The 20,318-nt window shown below is 35.9% G+C and overlaps 1 protein-coding gene across 6 annotated transcripts in view; it reads right to left on the minus strand.

The window, feature by feature from the left end:
- Positions 1-20,318, minus strand: part of LOC123514317 (teneurin-m-like) — a 581,802-nt gene that overhangs the window by 23,990 nt on the left and 537,494 nt on the right. For 5 of the 6 annotated variants that reach the window (XM_045272144.1, XM_045272141.1, XM_045272145.1 and 2 more), the window contains 8 exons: positions 16,898-20,318; positions 14,278-14,570; positions 13,045-13,264; positions 9,970-10,164; positions 9,244-9,453; positions 7,705-7,813; positions 7,065-7,288; positions 6,443-6,650 (listed from right to left, as the gene is read on the minus strand). The exon at positions 16,898-20,318 is cut by the window's right edge and continues 74 nt beyond it. In XM_045272144.1, the coding sequence (XP_045128079.1) occupies positions 6,443-6,650; positions 7,065-7,288; positions 7,705-7,813; positions 9,244-9,453; positions 9,970-10,164; positions 13,045-13,264; positions 14,278-14,570; positions 16,898-20,318 (4,880 nt within the window). The remainder of the gene's footprint in view (positions 1-6,442; positions 6,651-7,064; positions 7,289-7,704; positions 7,814-9,243; positions 9,454-9,969; positions 10,165-13,044; positions 13,265-14,277; positions 14,571-16,897) is intronic. The other variant, XM_045272142.1, reaches the window with a different exon arrangement.

Here is a 20,318-nt window from a genome sequence, read left to right on the forward strand (position 1 = left end):
ATATATATATATATATATATATATATATACCTGTGTGTGTGTGTGTGTGTGTGTGTGTGTGTGTGTGTGTGTGTGTGTGTGTGTGTGGATGGATATGATGGACATACACATGTTGAAGGTTTTATCTTTATAGTTATCACAGGATGGATTATTTCTATAAAATGGTGATGATTTTAAGCCATGGAAATCTAATACTGAAGGCAGTTAGTAGAAGCAGGATGTTGAAAAATAAACATATTTGAAATACTATACCTGTCAATTAAAAGAAGAAAGATTTACAGATCTTGCTTCTGATGTTTTTTTTCTCTAAATTTGCTTTTAGTTACAGAGAGCCTTTTCTAATAAGTAATAAATTGCAGAAGTGTTTTATGTATATATATATATATATATATATATATATATATATATATATATATATATATATATATATATATATATATATATATATATATAAAATGATATAACATATGATGCAATAAAAACCAACACAAATTAATGTCATGTATTCCCAGTCTTCTTATCATCCCTGCATAAGTGTGATGAATTTCTGACTTAGTGATGTTTGCACATGTTGTGTCAAAATAACTGGGTGAAACTCAAGGAGAATGTTTCAGTCTTTTAATATATCATAAAAGGTGCTTAAATGTTGTATTAATTATATTATTAATGACATGAAAATTGAATACTAAGTGAAAGTCTAAATTTCAGCTATCTTAGGTTACTTCCCAAATGTTTGTGTTTAGAAACCTTGAATTTACAGATAATTAATGATCTCTATGTTATTATGTATGATACCTAAAATGATCATATTAGGAGAGGATATGATGCTTATTTCTATGTTAAATAATGTTAAAAATAAATTCTTGAACTTATTTCTATGTTAAATAATGTTAAAAATAAATTCTTGAAGAAAATACTAATCTCAAACCTTTTCTAATGAAGCATTTACAGTTATCTTTTGATTTTCATCTGATAATCAAAGGAGAGTTTAAATTATGGATTAACACTTGATGTTCACACAGAAAACTGCATTTCTTTGTCAAATATCCTCATATATCACACTGAGACCTGGCTACAAATTTATTTACATACCTAGTTGAAATGTCTCTTGAAGGGAGGGAGATAATGTGACAAGAATATTTCACCACTTTATAAACATAACATACAGGAAGATGTATCCACCAGCTTCATTTTGCTCTTTTTCTTTTAATGATATGAACAAAAAACAAGTTGTATAATCTTTCAGCCTGGTTGTGATGTGCAACAAGGCTGTCTCCCATCAATTAGTTAGACTTGTATTACGTGTATTGATTATATTTGTATTTTCATTTAGTACTGAATTACTTTACTTCTCATCCATTACAACAATTTGCAAATTGCTAACTCAGAGAGGTCTGCTGTGAGAAATGTCATATTTCAGAACAATAATTGTCAAAGGGAAAGGACTAGCTTTTCTCTTTTCTTCTCAGTTATATGTCTTTTACATTAACATCTATGTCCGTTGGTTTCACTAATATCTTTTATTGTAATCATATTGCATTTAATTTGAAATAAAGTATCAACTACACCAAACAGGATTGAGAACCTGCTCTGCTAAAGACTGGAAATATTTCACAGTATCAATGATAATACAACAGAAAACCAGTAAAATGAAAGACCCCTGAGGCAGCATGGAAATATTCACTGTTGACATGATAGTTTTAAGCATTGTCTTTAATTTACTTTGTTTACGTAATAAATTCAATAAGAACAATCGGTATAAATATATACCAAATACTATCTGATTGTTCATAATTTTACTGGCACAGATTAAACAGGGAATAACACAGGTTTCTGTGGATAGTGCTAGAGGTGAAAGTATAGGTTATTCTAAGTAGAGAATGTCCTAAACACATATGGATTTTGAGGCCTTGATTAACAACCTGAAGTAATTTAGATGTGGCCAGATGACATAGGCCAGCCTGGTAGCTTGGCGAAACATATTGATGCAGACAGTACAGTTACAGTAAGTGGAGTATGCTGACATGGACTTTCTTCAACATAAACACTTGCATTGCCTAGTCATTGGATCTATTGCCTGACCACTCAAATTTCACCCAAAACCTAAACAAGGCATGAAAATACATGTGTATAACCTGCAGCAATATTCACAAAAACTTGTGTTACACCATGTAAAGCAATGTATATTTTTATTAATTTATTCTTCATTTATCTATTCTTAATTCTAGAAGAAAATTCTGCAGGGGCAAGTGACAACTGAAATTTCTCTCCAAGATTGAAACTGCATCTTTAAGAATGGAGGACCTGACATTATTACATGTTCCTCTCACTAAAAGTTGTTCCCTAACTCAGTTATTATTTTAATATATGTATATGTATTTAGTTACAAAAGAAGAGAAAAAAAAAAACTATAAAAATGTCAACTAATCCACCATTTTAGAGGAGTGGTTCCATGGCTATCCTTGGAGCTACAATATTTTCTGTTTAGTTTCCAAAGCTTGTATTAGGAAAAATTGTATGTGCTGCTTTCTTGGTTACTTTTATCCTGGTATATACACAAAATCCAGTTGCACCATGTCATGACTGTATGTTGCAGTAAGGCAGTGAGAGACAGACCAAGGACATGATTTGGGACAGAATGCTGCTTGATAAATTTATCCATTTTTCTTTATATTGCTCTATCTTTATGTCTCTGTTGTTCTTGTAAGAGTTGAGTTTTGATTTTGTTTACTTTTGAATGGTCTTGCTGTTATCAGCATTCAAGACAGAAATTGTTGAGGATAAAGCAAAAAAAAATTACTAGCACTCTGTATAGAGCTGATGAGCACAATCCCTTTCTCTTGCAAGAACTGTCAACCACTGAATGAAGAGGCACCATGTTGATGCTTAAATACTAACATGCCACTAATAAGAATATTCTCTTCAAAATTATTGTTCTGTTTTTGGGATGCAAAAAACTGATATTGTTGTGATGGCTATTCAGTTAAATCACTACACATTATTGGGAAAAATTTAAAGGTGAATATATCAGAAATACTCAAATTAGAAGTATGGCTTTGAAATTCCTCTGACATTTTGTCAAATCATTAAACTTTATTTTCCATGGGAAATTCAGAGTGCAGTGTTTACTACAAAAGTATGTGTTTGCCTTGAATGGTTTCTCAAATCATGTGTCATGATTTACCATGTTTCAATTATTATACTATTAATAAGGTCAAATTATTGCTCACTGCCTAACCTTAAATCCTAAAATAAAATACACATTTGAAAAAATTATTTAGCTTTCTGTACAGCATGATGAATTAATACATATACATATATAACAGTGGTACCCATGTGTATTTATCCCTGAGTGTTAGGAAATGTGTCACATCAACTGCTCACAACATTACAACATCTAACAGACTATTCACAGCCATCTCACACAATAAGTAAACAAGCTAAAAAGGTAGAGATGAGTTAGCTGACTAAATGAATGACTAAATAATGGAAAAGTGCATGTGTGGTAAATATGAATGACTTAGTAATGAATGATTAAATAATAAATAAACAAATTAATTAATTAAGTAATTGAAACTGATCAAGAAATATCAGCTCTTTATGCTCACTGTGCATAATAAGCAAATAATTAAAATCTGAACACTTTCTTGCAGAGGCAAAATGATAATACATACAACATGCATTAAGTGATGTTAAATATTGTTCCAGCAGTGCTCTGTGTACAAGCATAGGCTATACCACATAGTGTTTACCATACACATGATTACTGGCAATCACCATCTTTGATGCCTCACTCCTCTCTGTTAAGCATCATGACAGAAATTGCATCTTGATCGGGTATCCTAGCTATATACAAATCTATCATTTGTACTGTACTGCATACCTTTGTTACTTCCACAGCACACTGTTCAGGCATGATATCTTTCCCACAGAGTTCTACCTATCACACTAAATCCCTTCTCCCCTCGGAAAGTTTCAAAACACTTCCTACACTGTTTAGTTTCCATCTGTCTGATGAAATGTTCACATCATCTAAGGGTATATACTGCTTCTCCCCTGTATGTACTACCATATGTTAACAAAATACCAATTATATGCTACTTTCTTTAAGAATTCCTACTTTCACAACAATTTAAAGATTATCTTTACATACTACTCACAAGATCTTGGACAAATACTTGTCAGATTTCAATCATGGAAAAAAATTACAAGATCCTAAACAAAGATTTCAGTCGTAAGAAATTACAAGAGAGAAAACTGCCCATTATATTTCTTTCTGTCATTCTCTATTTCAACGAAGTATAAAATTAACCAACTTTTCTTTCATAAATTGATTTTTCTAATACACTTTATATTTTATTCTACTATGGTTACATAACAGTGACTACAAATATATAAAGTTACCCATTTCTTCCTTTACCTATTCTTCCTAAAACACATAGTATTGCATTTTACAAGAAGGTTTTCCACACTTAACTGGTAATGGTTTTATAGTTAATAAAACTTGGTTGGTGGATGCAAATAAAAAAAAAGTGAGGGTTTGAGACTAAATAAAGAGAATGGGTTGATTCTGATGGAGAATATCCTTCTTAGGGTAAGAGGTGTAAGCCCCAATGAATGTGAAACTTGCTTGAATGAAAAAAAGTATATAAATTGAAGTATTTAGGTTCAAGCCTGTGCAAAATGGATAGCTCATATTTTAAATGTTTTGCAAATGTAAATACTTATCATTATCATAATAATCTCTACAAAGTGTAACATGAGTTTTAGTGAATATTTCTAGAGGTGAAAGTATTGGAAGTATAAGCTATTCAAGTTGAAAATGTTCTATGCAGGAATGCCTTTTGAGACTTTTTTGTTTGACAGTGATATGAAATTCAATTGTTGCTGAGGGACAATGGCTGAGCTGGGCAGGTATCCATGGCAGAGAAACACCACCTTCACATAACTAAGTGTGTGACACTGTTGGTGTTTTTTTTTCTCTCAAAATTCAACAATAATATCTAAATGTATTCACTGTCCCTGTCTAGGTGGGAAATTATGTGTAACTGACTAGCAGCCTGTTGCTTTGATGCTAACTTTGCTCCTTCTCCCTCCCTGTCCCAGTAAGCATAGTGCCACACAGTCTTATTATTCAATTTGCCATCAATTACATACATTGTGTATGTTTATCAATAAATCACCAGTTCATTGTTACCACTTGCCTCATTATGAGAACTACAGTAAAACTTCTAAAGTAAACTTGTGATCATGAATGAATAGCTGATAATTTCACCAACTGACATCTGGTCTGTACATCCTAGTATTATAAAGTTACCTGCCTGGTTCAGCCATTGTGCTTTCAGCTCCAGCAATATCCACAGAAACTCATATTGCACCTTGTATAGAAAATAATCAATGCTTTGTGATCTCTTATGAATCTTGAAAATATATGAATATTTATAAATTCATGCTTTTGAGTTTTACTGAATAAGAATAAATAATTAAGCAGCAGTGCTTTCCAAATCTTCAATATGCTTGGTATTTTGTGCTGTAACAATATACTAACTTTATGAATTATACTTTAGAGTTAAACAAGAAGAAAACAATAAAGATACTTATAATAATAATAATAATAATAAAAAAAAAAAAAAAAAAAAATAATAATAATAATAGTAATAAACAAATATTAATGATAATAATATTAATAAATAATGAAGAAACTAGTAAGAAAGAAGCAATATTTCAAATGATCAAACTGTATTGATTGTTTTCAAACATCAGTAGTCACAACTTTGTTCCTGTGAGTTTGGCCATCACAGCTCATGTCAAATCTAATCCTGCATGGTTGGTGAGGATACGCCCTCTTCTCTGTAGGGGTCTAATGCCTAAAATTTTATATGAATGTCTTTGAGGAATGCTTGTGAATATGATTGAGTGAATGAGTATGGGAGTATCTTGTTTCAGCTAGCCTCCTTCATAAAGGAGATGGCAACCCTATGTGCTGGCAGACATATGTTGCATGAAAATGTATTCTTATGGTTTCACTAAAAAGAAACTGCAGTCAATGATATTTACATTAACAAATAAACGACATCATCCCTAAACTGTTTGCATGAAATCAGGTAAGCATTTTGTGGCACTCAGTAAGGACTTCATATATGGTATAGTTACACAGAAACTGAAGCTATCCACCTAACATCTTGGGGAAAGAAAAAAAGAAAAGAAAAAAAAAAAAAAGTAGAAACAAATATTTTTTAGTAAGTCATGCTTATACATATTCTAGAATAAGTCAGCATGAATGACATGTGCACTTTCATAGTTATAGCTGTAATAGTCTGGCATAGATATGTCTAACTGAAAACTTATATGTACATAAAGTATAGTTTCACCTTCCTTGCTTCAGGCCATACCATAGCAAATACCGAGTCCAAAAATAATATTGATAATAAAAAGAGCTTACCTGGTATTGAAGGCATTCATCTCAGCATAGTTCTGCACTGAGCCTTCCTCAACAATGAAACGAGTTCGTTGGAAGAAGGAAGCAGTAACTGCTGGTGGCTGCTTTCTCAGCAAGATGTCGATTGGATCATGTGATGTAAGACACAGGGGTGACTCCTTACAATTTTCAAAGGAACAGCACTCAGCATCAGCACAATCAACCAAACCGTCTGCAAGAATTGTGTAAGATTAACATTTGAAACAACTTGTATACAATGATACCTTGATTTATGAATGCACCAACTTAGAAATTTTCCAAGTTACAAACTGTTGCTTGGTGGATTTTTTTGCTTTGTGTTGTGAGCCAAAATCCAAGTTACAAGGTAGCTTCAGATACACCCACAGTGGTCGGCACAACAAATGCCACAATATCCACCCACCATTCCTTGTCTCACTCATATCTATCTATCTATCTATCTATCTATATATATATATATATATATATATATATATATATATATATATATATATATATATACACACACAAATACAGTATATGTTTTGTGAGCTACATGGTTTCATTGTTTAACTGCTTAAACTCCAATGTAGCAGTTGGAGCTTATGGTGACAAAAAAATCACTAACCATTATCATTATCCTTCTTATCATCACAGACAGTCTCCAGCTTGACTGAGCAGTCAAGACCTTCCCAGGTGCTTTCACAGCGACACACCCATTCATCATTCTCCATGATACACGCCCCATTGTTGGAACAGTCAGCAGGGCATCCCGCCAGTGTACAGTGACGACCATTCCATCCAGTCATGCAGATGCAGGTGCCATTTTTACACTGACCATGTTCTTCACACCTATTAAAGTAAAAATCAATATCATATACAGTGCTTACTACAGAAGACAACAAGTTAATAATCAATGGTAAGTAAAGCAATGCTGAAATGTAATTACTGCTTGGAGTATCCATACATGTAGATATAAGTCTTGCTTGGAGTATCCATACATGTAGATATAAATCTTAATGATAACAATAAAAATTATTTAGAGAACAATAAAAGTAGTGGAACAAAAGCACATGGAAAAATAAGAAGCTGCAAAATATATCTGTGTAGTGGTGCTGCTGATACCAGTATTTCTCTACAACTTGAATTTCTTTGGTTGGATATTTACTTTATTTATTTATTTATTTTTTTCTTGAGTGCTACATTGCAGTGCTGTACACTGTTACAAAGGGTTAGACGTTTCAAAAAAGAATACAATGTATAAATACCTTGGATCACAGGTCATGAGGCCACATCGTTCACCTGTCCAGCCAGCAGAGCAAAGACAGGAGCCACCTTCACATCTTCCATGTGGACCACAATCTAAGTCACACACTTCTGCAATACCAACATATTAATTAATAATGAGATGTTGCTCAAATAAATGAAAAGCTACTCAAGTAGAAGTGATAGTAAACTGCTTATTCAAGGCCTAATGAAATTGTAGAGTGAGATGGAATTCCAAGATTTAAGAATATATGAATGTTGGACAAATGAAGATGATGAAGAGAAAGTGTGAATGTTGTTTGCAATTTATGGCATACCTAGAGTATATTGACATCCATTCTGGATGCTCTAGAGCAGTGGTTCCCAAACTGGGGGAAATTTGAAGCTAGCAGGGGGAAATAATTACACTACCTACTAAAAAAATCTCAAAGTCAAATCAAAAGTCCTTTTATTTGTTACTAACCGCTCTCTATGGCTATGCTTAGTTGTTACTAACTACTCTCTATCCACTTTACTCTGTAACTATAAGTTTATTAGTATATTTGTACATTTGAAAAATAAATTAGTAAATAGTCTCAGTGTGTTTTAACTGCTCTTTCTCTCATACACATGAAGGGGGAAATCTGGATGGTTTAACTGGGTGCAGAGGGAAATGACAGAAAAAAGTTTGGGAACCACTGCAGTATAGAGGCAATGGTAAGCAGTCATCACAATTTTCAGTCCTTGCATTACAAAATGAGTATTGAAAAGATTCTCCATCCTAGCTAACATCCTTCTCATGGGGGCCTTAGTTTCATTTACAGATAGATAGAGAGGGGAAGGGAAAGTAGATCAAATATAAGTTGAAAGGAAGAGAATGCTAACACATAAATCATCTCAGGTGTCAAGCATTTCAAGATATAATACAGGTAAAGGAATGCATTGGTTAGTTGAGTTACTACATACATACATGATTTTACTTGGTGTCTAAAGATGGAATTCAAGAAGGGAACATTGTAAGTCTGTGTGTGATGTATAGTTAATCTAGATGATGGAACAAAATTACCTCTATATATATATTAAAAAAAAAAAAAAAAAAAAAGTGAAAGGGTAGAACTTTCTTGTAAATTAAAGAGAACCTTTTATTGCACACAATTGCTTTCACTTAGTGACACTTTAACAGTTAATGTTAACAATGAAATGTATTTTACTAAGATATAAAGAATAATCCAACAGGCGAAGACATTATGTATCACAATTTTTAAGTTGTGAAAGGATAAAAGAACTTACAAATAAAATGTTCAGTATTCTATAAGTCATTGATGAAAAGAATTAGAGAAATAGTATCAGTACGACGACATACATATCCCTACCATAGTAAGAATAAGAGGTAAGAATAAATGAAAAGTTTTGTGACATGTGGTTGGAAGAGGGAGGAGGCAAGGAAGCAAGCAGAGAATGTTGTGGGTAATATTAAGAAAAAAATTAGCATAGGAAGCTTATATTAAGTAAAGAAATTGCAGCAAGGAGTGAGTAAAGCTGACAGGACATATGGCACTCACTTGTAGTGCACTCAGCTCCTGTCCATTCAGGATCACATACACACTGATGGCTCTCTAAGTCAAAATGGCCATGGTTATTGCAATCTGGCAGGCACTGGAGGGCTGCATCATCCCTGCTGTTGCAATCCACACCACGCCAACCACGCTGACAAACACACATCCCTGATACGCACCACCCATGGCCAGAGCACGTTGGGTGAGGACAGTCATCTGTTGCAAAAGTAAGCAATGCTCATTTATCCTCTGTAAATATTTACACAAGAATGAACATGCCAAAGGTTGGAAGATGAGAGTTGATGGATGAGCATAAGAAGGAAAAAGACACCTACTGAAATCTAAAGTAGGTACTAGAAGGACCAACAAAAAACTGTGCTTCAGTGTCCACCCATACATACCATTATCCATACAATGAGTGATGAACTGACATGGTAGCAATGCATTAATTACTTTAATTATGTACATCACTGACAGACAATTTCAGACGAATAACAACTGTTTCACTCAAAAGAAATAAAGAAGAGGTAAAATCACAATTAGCAAAAAAATATCAAACATGTAAATAATTAAAGATACCAAACTTCCTATCATAACCAATTAGAGATGCTAAATTTCCCTTACTTATGAATTCTAAGACCAAAATAATGGCAATACAGAACTTAAGTCTCACATGATGAGCACTCTTTGAAAAGACAAGCACATAACTACACACAAAACTGTTCCTCTTACCTTCCTCACAAAATTCACCCTTATAGCCCTTAGCACAGCGGCAGTGACCGTCAACACAGTGGCCATGACTGTTGCAGTCTGGAACTTCACATTCATCATGACGGATGCTGCACTCACGGCCCTTCCAGCCTGGCCGACACACACACTCCCCATCGCGGTACTCGCCATGCCCAGAACACAATACTGGACACATCACTGTAACAATGGAACAAGTTAACAATGCTCTCTATTAAAAGTAAATAAATGAATAATAAATAAAATTAAATAGATAAATAGATGTTTTTACAAACACTATTATTTATGATCAATAATAATGATCAAAAGATGTCTATTTAGGAACTATATAATATGTATTTACAATACAGACTGTCTCCATTTAATGACTGTCCTATTTAATGACTGCTCAGATATGTGACAATTTGATATAGTTGAATATTTAGGAAGAATGGCAAAAATAATGCAAAATAATCACTAGCAGTAGCTATGTATTTACTGTAACCTGTATGGAAACTTAGTGAAAATGGTAGAAGCCTCTCAGTCACTGACCCATACAGGTCAGCCCAGGTTCCCATGCAACCACCCTGTTACTTCCCCTACATCCACTGATAACTCTCCCACTCAAGACATGGTACACTTGGGTTTCTAATTGTTGTTTTCCTCTATTTTGTAACTCTCTCTCTCTCTCTCTCTCTCTCTCTCTCTCTCTCTCTCTCTCTCTCTCTCTCTCTCTCTCTCTCTCTCTCTCTCTCCCCCATTCATTGACCTCCTCCCACCATTCATTGACCTCGAGATATTTTACAATAGCTCTCCGTTAAATCTAAGAATGTTCACTAAATCCAATTTTTGACACACACACACACACACACACACACACACACACACACACACACACACACACACACAAATGACGAGGATAGACAGAAATTATTAAGGAAAACTTCAAGGAAGCGAGAAATTAATATGTTAAGGTGAGGAAGGATGAGGACAGGAACTATGAAAAGGACATTGTCGAAAAATGTAAGGAGCAACCAAAATTGTTGTACAGATTCATAAATGGAAAAATTAGGCAAAAAGAAACAATAGAAAGAGTACGGGATGGTGGAAGACCCAAAAAGTATGGCAGAACTGTTAAATAGTAAATTTCAGGAGGTCTTTACTAAGGAATCCAAATTTGAAAGGCCACAGGGTAATAGAAAGACCATCTATATGAAAGAGATTAAAGCAACCAAGCCTGAAATAAAAGAGATGATTGAAGGAATTGGATGAAGAGAAGGCAATGGGACCGAATGAAGTCTCAGGCAGAATACTGAAAGAATGTAGGGAAGAACTAGCTAGTCCTATATACAACATAAAATGCTCAATAGAAAATGGAACAGTACCAGTAGAATGAAAAAGAGCTGAGGTGGTTCCCATATATAAGAGCGGAAGGAAGGAAGAACCTTTAAATTACAGACCGGTATCACTGACTAGTGTAATATGCAAGATGTATGAAAAAGAGTAATAAAGAAACAATGGATCAAATTCCTTGAAGACAACAAATTATTATCAAATAGCCAATTTGGTTTTAGAAAAGGTCGGTCGTGTGTAACAAATTTACCGAGTTTCTATTCTAGAATAGTTAAAAGAGTACAAGAGAGAGAGGGATGGGTTGACTGTATTTATTTGAATTTAAAAAGGCGTTTGATAAAGTGCCACATGCAAGATTACTGTGGAAGTTAGAGGAGAAGGATGGCTTAAAAGGAAGCACATTGAGATGGATGGAAAAATATTTTGGGGGGAGAGAAATAAGAACGGTAGTTAAAGATATGAAGTCCAAGTGGAGAGCAGTAGCAAGCAGAGGGCCGCAGGGGTCAGTATTGGCGCTAATAGTACTTTTTCTCATATATATATATATAAATAACATGTCAGAGGGAGTGAACAGCTACATAAATCTGTTTGTGGACGATGCAGAACTGTGCACAGTTATCAAGCAAAAAGAGGATTGTGAAATACTGCAGGAAGACCTAAATAAGATCTGGAAATGGAGTAAAAAATGGGAGATGGAATTCAATGTGGACCGCGGTGGTACAGTGGAACCATGCGTGCTTTGGGATCCGAGGGGTCTCCAAGCGCACGGGTTCGAATCCTGTCCACGGTCTGAGTGCAGGTTGGGCTTCTCACTCAGGGCAACGGTTTCCTAGCGGGTGGGCTTTGAGATAGGAGGTACCCTAAAAAGTATCCCCTTTAGCCCATAAATTCCGTGAAAAGCCCACATGGTATAAAAAAAAAAAAAAAAAAAAAGCCATGTCATGGAAATGGGAAAGAGTGAAAGATGACCAGTGGAAATCTATAAGATGGGAGATGGAGTAGAACTGGAGAAAGTAAAAAAAGGAAAAGGATTTGGGAGTGACGATGGAAGAAAACAATCAACCGGTAAGCCATATAGTTAGAATTTTCAGAGAGACATAATTTGCTAAGGAATATTGGATTAGCATTTCACTACATGGACAGAGAAATGATGAAGAAATTGATAAGTACTATAATAAGACCCAGATTGGAATATGCAGGAGTTGTGTGGACTACCAATAAAAAGAAACACATAAGGAAGTTGGAGAGACTACAAAAAATGGCTACAAGAATGGTTCCAGAATTTGAAGGGATGACATATGAGGAGAGACTAAAGGCTATGGATCTACCAACCCTGAACAGAGAAGGGAGAGAGGGGATCTGATACAAGTTTATAAATTGATTAACAGAATGGATCAAGTGGATAATGAGAAACTGATCCTGAGAGAAGAATATGACATTAGAAGCACAAGATCGCAAAGTAAAAAACTGAAGAAGGGAAGATGTCCGAGAGATGTTAAAAAATATAGTTTCCCGCAAAGATGTGTTGAGACTTGGAACAGTTTGAGTGAGGAAGTGGTGTCAGCAAAGAGTGTGCATAGCTTTAAAGAAAAATTGGATAAGTGTAGATATGGAGATGGGGCCACACGAGTGTAAAGCCCAGGCCCTGTAAAACTACAACTAGGTAAATACACATACACACACACACTTAATTAACAAAAAAAGGCCATTTCAACATTTAGTACTCACTCTGGGTGCAATCAGAACCAGTGTAACCAGCGTGGCATTGGCATGACCCCAAGATACAGTCACCATTGCCTGAACAGCCCCGGGGACAGCCCTCTGTGTACTCAGAGGACACAGCACCATTCAAGCTCACTTCTTGTGGATCCCCATCGTCATTGTACAGGCTTAAGAACCAGTGACCTTGTTCGAGGTATTTGGTTACTGCTTGTGGCTGTAGCGGGCCCTGAGAAGCAGAGAAAGGCTGATTTTAGATAATAAGGACTAAATTATGATAGAGGAAAATGCAAAAGAAAAATGTAGATAGACTAAAGTCGAATAGATAAGAATAAACTAACATTAGAAATTAAATAAATGAATAATTAGAATAAAATCTATAAGCAAAAATTTAAGGAGTCTCCTGTATTGATCTCCATATTATATGAGAGGTAATAGTGCCTCTGCTTTTGATGATGCTGTTGAAAATGTAAGTTGTCATGATCATATAAGAACATGTGGACAGCATAGGCAAAAAAGGATGAGCATTGTATGTAACTTTGCTGAATATCTAACTGAAAAATAGACAAGGGCATACGAATAATGAGAATTCCACCAAGTTGACATATCAGGAAGGTGTAAGAGTAATTTTAGTAAGAAAAATAAAGTGGAATTTTCTCCATGCATTGAATACATTTAGTAGTGTTACAACATCTATTATGATCATTATGGGGATTTTAAAAGTCAAAATCTACAATCCATCAACAATTAATATACAAGTGAATCTTCTAACAAAAGTTTAAATCTTAGATGAAAAAGCTTTAATACACACCAGTTGAGACACTACATGTAAGTTACAGCTGTAATGTACTTTTACTTATAGCAATCAATTTTGCACTTATAGTTTTGTGTTGAAGCCAAATGATGCAGATACAGGAAGGCCTATTGAGGATTACTTATAACAAACCTAAACAAGTGAGTCTGGGAAGCAATTAGATTTTGCTTCATCAACAGACTACAAACATGCAAAGTAAGTGAAGTGGAGTTCAAAAGGCTTTTGTTTTCCTTCATACACATTCTGAGAAATTTACATGATATTTTTTGGTAAAAAATTTTGATATGATACATTGAAAATAATAAGTTTTAGGTCTTATTTATTTCTGATGCATGTTTTCCACCTAGTGATTTTCTATTGAAGGAAGTCAAATCCTGTTGCACTATGATTTACTGAAAAACATCTAGAACAAAATTGAGTGTCCTTACAATTACCTTGCTGGCCCTGGTAGAGCGGCCTGATCCCATCTTGTAGCCTGACAGCACTTGCAGGAAGTCATAGGAAGTGTGGGTGGGCAGGGCATTGCGGCGGCCATATACACCGATGGAGGAGCCCCGTGGGATGGATACCTCAAACTTGACGTATGCTGATTCTGACTGGTAAAACTGCATGTTCCAGTACCCATACGGTGGGATAACTCCACTGAGCTGTTGTCCCAGCTCCATCATTTTGAATGTTGTGCCATCTGGCGGGATGGTCTTTGTTGGACGATTATTGTGGTCTGAAAGATGATCCCAGGCCAATTAAGACAATATTCCTGAGATGAGAACAAATATGCATAGTTTATGACTTGTTAAACATTTTACAATTATAAGGATGAAAATGAATAAGATGATTAACATAATTAACAATTTAAAAAATAAAATGTAGGTACTAAACATAAATAATGTAGTACATAGATAAAGTTTCACCCATCCACCAGTCTTGCTGAAATTATTCATGCTAAGCTTTTTTAATTTGCAGTATACATGTAATTCAAAAATAAACAATTTGTGTTGACAATATTATCTTAAAATGCATGACTTATAGTAAATTTACTGACATTCAACATGGTAATGTTTGCTTTGCTGATCAGTTTACCATATAGTATTGGTTACTGATTCTTTAATGAACTAAATCCAATATATAGAAAAGGGTACATATAGTTCCATCTTAATTTCAATCAATGCAAATGAGATATTACTTGTAATTTACCAAGAACATTGTTACTAAAAAAATCAGCAAAGAACTCAAGTCATGCTTTGTTCTATTAGACACATTATCTGCTGGTTTGGTAGAAGCTCCTTTCAAGGACAAAAAATATCCAAATTAAGTTTGAAATATACATAACTGTAGCTCTAGATATACATAACTGTTTGCTTTTTGACTAAAGAAACTGATGAATAAAGCAAATCAGGTGAAATGAGAAGAATTACAGCAGGTGGTGATATTTACCTGGGTTATGATCTAGGCACATACTATTTATCTTTTCCTAGTTACCTTAATTAAAAAAAATATATTATTAGTCCACTATCAGTCAAATGTATTGTCTTAACATATATTCAATGGTAAGTAAAAAAAAAAAAAAAAAAATTGCCATTTCTGGAAAGTAAACAATATACACATCCATACATCAGCCTCTGCAGCATGACTCACAGAAGTAGGTTACAGTATATCAAAGATGGCAGCCATAATGCTACAATTTGTTTTAAAATGTTACATCAAAGATTTACTGCATGATATTTCTTTTATAAACACTATAAAATGAAACTAGTAATTGAACTGTTGAAAAAAAAAAAAGCTTCTTGGAACGATTAATATGCAAATGAAAAATTTGTTCCAACTACCTCAGCCATAAAATATTGGTAACGTACAGTGGCATGTGAGGAGCGATCATTCATTGCCACATGAAAAATGGGTGAGACATCCTTCCAGATTGATGAGATGGCTGTATAGATGCCAACTATAATAATGACTGAATTAATTTTGCAGGTCTGATTATATATACTACATAAATAAAGACATGAAGATTAAATTTAGTTTTCAATCAGTGAGGGAGGTGAGGTGATGATGCACAGTATGAATACTGGCAAAGACACGATGAAGATCAATAAAGAGAGGCAGATAAAAATATTAGATGAATAAAAGGATGGATGGGATGGTGGAGGATGGAACACCAGCACATGATCATCACTATTATGTCTTTGGGACCTGCAACATCCTTGGCATAACAAATATATATTTATATATATATATATATATATATATATATATATATATATATATATATATATATATATATATATATATATATTTTTTTTTTTTTTTTTTAAGTAATACTTGCCTGAAAAAAAATTATGCACATTAATATATTAATAGAAAGTTTGTAAACTTAGGGGGTTTGATAATAACATAAAAATTTGGTGCTTTTAGTTCTCAGGAAAAATGGTCTTGACAACCAGCAAGCAACACTTAGTGTACGAACAATGCAACATACTTGTTATTCAAATTTTGGGGTAAGCAAAACTGCAACACACAAGCAAAATAATCAAAATGGAAACTGAACTAAATAAGATAGCTACAAAAATATAAATGATTATAAAAAGCATACATGCACAACAATGTTAATCTTTTTACAAGGCAAAGTTGTACTTGAAAGGTGGTGATGAAGATTACCAGCATACTTGTCCTGTGCCAGTGACGACCAATGAATGAGCGAGACAATAACTACTACTCCTTCATTAACCTGCCACCTAGCTATCTATTTTTCCTCTCATTTAAAATGAAAACAAAAGTAATGAGCTGTGAAATTACCTAATATGCTTTAAGTTTTCAAGCAATTCCCTTAAAAATAAACTTTACTTAACTAAACTGTTTTCATATCACACACAACACACACACACACACACAACTAGGTAAATACACATCCAATGACATGAGGCACACTTGATATACTATGTACTACTTCAGATCATCCAAGTCATGTCTCGCCACTCAATGACCTTACCTGGCGAAGGATTAGTAATTAGTTCAGGTTCCATTAAAAAGACCGAGGATATTTTGTCTCACCTTTGATTTCCTTATCCCCTACCATATATGGAGGTGTGGTAGTAGTGGTGGAGGTGGTAGTGGTTGGGTTGGGGTCTGAGGCACAGCCCTGGACTGGTGTTTGGGAATCAGAGTCATGGAGTCTGGAAGTAGCCAAGGACTCCTCAGGACGGCTTTGGGATGGAAGGGATTGGGAGAAGGATGGGATACTATTGTCATTGTCACAAGAACAAGGACACTGGCAATGCCCTTTCTCTCCGTGCCCTGACACAAGCTGGCCAGTATGGGGAAGAGCAAAGAATTCATGAATCTGACTGTTGTTCCTGTCATAGGTACCATTTCCATTAATTTTGATAGAAACTGATGCAACCTGCTGTTGTTCATGTGGCTCCACAAGGGTGATGTCTGCCTTTTGGTCCTTTCCAGAGGTGGGCACAGATACAGACAGAACATATAGAGGGTTATTTGGACTTTTACCTCTACCTGCTGTTGCCTCTCCATCATCAGTGGCAATAGTAACATTAACTGTGACTCGCTTTGAGCGTCCAGATTTACTGGTATGAGTAAGGTGACCACTGGAGCTGTACTGCGATGGTGACTTGTTGTGATGTAGTTCTCGGATAGCCTCATCTTCATGGAAGGTTTCCTCTTCTGGATTGCTGTGTGTAGAAGCACGATTTGACCTTGAATGGTCTGGTAAGGAAACAACCTGATCTTGGTTATCTGAACTTTCACTGTGGTATCTCTGGATTTCATCTTGCTCCTCATAACTCTTTCTAGGTGGGTGAGAAGCAGAACTGCCAGGAGAATACACATGAGGTGTATTTTTCCCTAGACTCTCACTATGGTTGTCATTCAGTGGTTGGGCAGCAGACATATGGTGATTATCAGATGGACCTCTTGGTGCAGCAGAATTGTTTTCTGCAATATGCATCAAGAATTTGGGTATTTTTTTCTCCTCAGACGAAATTTCTGCATGTGGTGAGGCTCGGTGGTGTGGCGTTAAGAATTTAGCACCATGCAGTGGAGGTAGAAGTTCTGAAGGATCAACAGGGCGAGGTGTGGGTGGCACTGGTGGGGACCTAGTAGATGTGACCATAGGAGTTGGGGAAGATGTGGTGGTTGCTGCAGAAGTGGGGGTTTCTAAAATCTTTCTCTCAACAGTAGTTTCTCTGTTGTGGTTATCCACTAATGGAGAATAATTTGTTCCAGTTTCCATGGAGTTCACAGAAGGATAATTTCTTTCCAGTGGTACAACTTCAATTTCTACCAATTCATCCTGTCCCTGATTAAGGGTTCTGATCTGAGGCTCTTGAACACCAACATGGAACTCTTCTTTGGTGAGGGACATAGCCCGAAGTCCTGGAGGGTACTGTGTGGCTTGCACACGAGTACTAGCTGGAGCCAACACGGCCAAACGGCTATGTGGAGGACTCATGGTCACCACATTTCTAGTATCTCGATGGGCAGCCTGGACTTCTCCAAGGCTGTCATTATCCTCATCCTCCTCATCAAATATAATTTCAGTAGAATCTTCTTCATCCTCCTCATCCTCAAATTCGTGAACTTCTTTATTTGGTGGACGACTATCAACAGAATATTCATCAAAATAGTAGTAAGCATCATCCTCATAATAGTAGTCATCATGGTTATCCAGATCATATTCAAAGATATGTGGAAAAACATCCCTTGCAGTGACAGGGCCTTTGAAGGTGCGGTTCCTGAGTGGCGGTGACCTAGTAGGATCCTGGTAATATGGCACTCCCAGGGCTTCTAGGATTGTGGATGGATAACTTCTAGGATCGGACTGGGGTATAGGACCTCCTTGAGGATCATTAGGGTCATAAGATCTTCCTCTTCTATATGCTGATTGCCTGGTTACTCTTCCACCGTTATTCTCTGCAGAGTCAAACAAAAAGCGTTCATTTCCTGCCTCACCAAATAAGGGACCAGAACTTTCAGCACTTGCAGTTTTGTCACCAATGTTTCTTGTTTGTGAGTTCCTAATGCCATACCTGGAAAACCAAGCATCAACAGAAGATTTCAACACCTTACCTCTGTTAGTGTGGTTAGGTTCAGGAGGCACTTGTTCTGCATCATTTGATTCAGATTCTCTAGAACTGTTATCAACTTCACTAGGGTTTGCAGGTAGTTTTGGGAAACCTCCCATCCAAGATCTGAATGCCTTCCTTTCCTTACTTTGAGTTTCCCCTGTACTGCTTGATACAGCAGCTCCATTATCTGACTCCTGTGCCATGCTTTCCAAGGGATCATCACCCACCATAATGTCATCCATAGAAGCTGGTAAGAATTCAGCTGATAAGTTTCTCCCACTATTAGTATTTATAAACTCATTGTTTTCTGGGAGCTGTGTGAATGGAGTAGAACTATTTCCTTCAGTCTCATTAACCTGAATATACTCAACAACATCCTGATCATTTTCAGGATTGCGACCATACTCATACTCAGCCAATGCCTCCTCGTTGACTTCCTCATCTGAGTCTTCTGTCTCTTCATAACTGTCAAGGTTCTTTTCACTGTCATCTGTGTCATCAGTTATTTCTTCCTCATATGTAAAGGAAGTGTCAAGGATCTCTTCTTGCACATCTTCCATCCCATCAACAATCACATTATCAGTCTCAGGCAATTCAACATTATCATCATCATTGGAATATTCAACAACATCAACCACAGGAGCAAAAACATTTCTTTTTTGTCCTAATGGACTATCCATAGATTCATCATTGTTGATGAATGACACATGTTGAGCTTCCCTTGCTTCTCTAATTATTGGTGGGCCAGACAATGAACCTTCTAGAGTTACAGTCTTTGAAACTGGATCACCAATATTATCATGAGATGGGTTGATGTGGGCCATGTGGAAATGAGCATTGAATTCTGCTGCAAGACCTTTTCTCTTATTATGTTCAAATTCTGCAGGTGAAGGCTGGGCAACATCAGAATCATCCTGATTAGTATTCACATTACTCAGAAAAGTAGAATCACTATCTGAGTCCACAAACAAACTGCCAGTGTTAGAATTTGTTTCCATGGAATTGTGAGAGTGGCTGGAAGGAGCAGGAGAATCATCAACTGAGTCTTTAGGAGAGGTGTCACTGTCTTTAAAACTGTCAGTCACAGGAGAGTGAGAGGAATGGATGGATGTGGGATCAGGGTTAGCAAAGGAGCTAGAGGCAGGAGTATCAGAGGGGATGAGGGAGCTGGGGATGGGTGAGTCCTGAGGGTGAGTGTCCATGCGGGGGGGTGATTCATGCGACACACTTCTACGCATGCGATGGAGAGGTGCGTCGAGGCGCGGGAGCTCTCGCACGTCATCATAAACTACGAAGAATGGTTGGAACTGTTGCTGGGGATGCTGGGGCAGGCGGTCTTGAGGGAGCTGTGGGTTACCTCGAGAAGCAGCTTGACCTGGGTGAGCCTC

The sequence above is a fragment of the Portunus trituberculatus genome, chromosome 37 (assembly GCF_017591435.1).
Source record: "Portunus trituberculatus isolate SZX2019 chromosome 37, ASM1759143v1, whole genome shotgun sequence".
Taxonomy (NCBI): Eukaryota; Metazoa; Arthropoda; class Malacostraca; order Decapoda; family Portunidae; genus Portunus; species Portunus trituberculatus.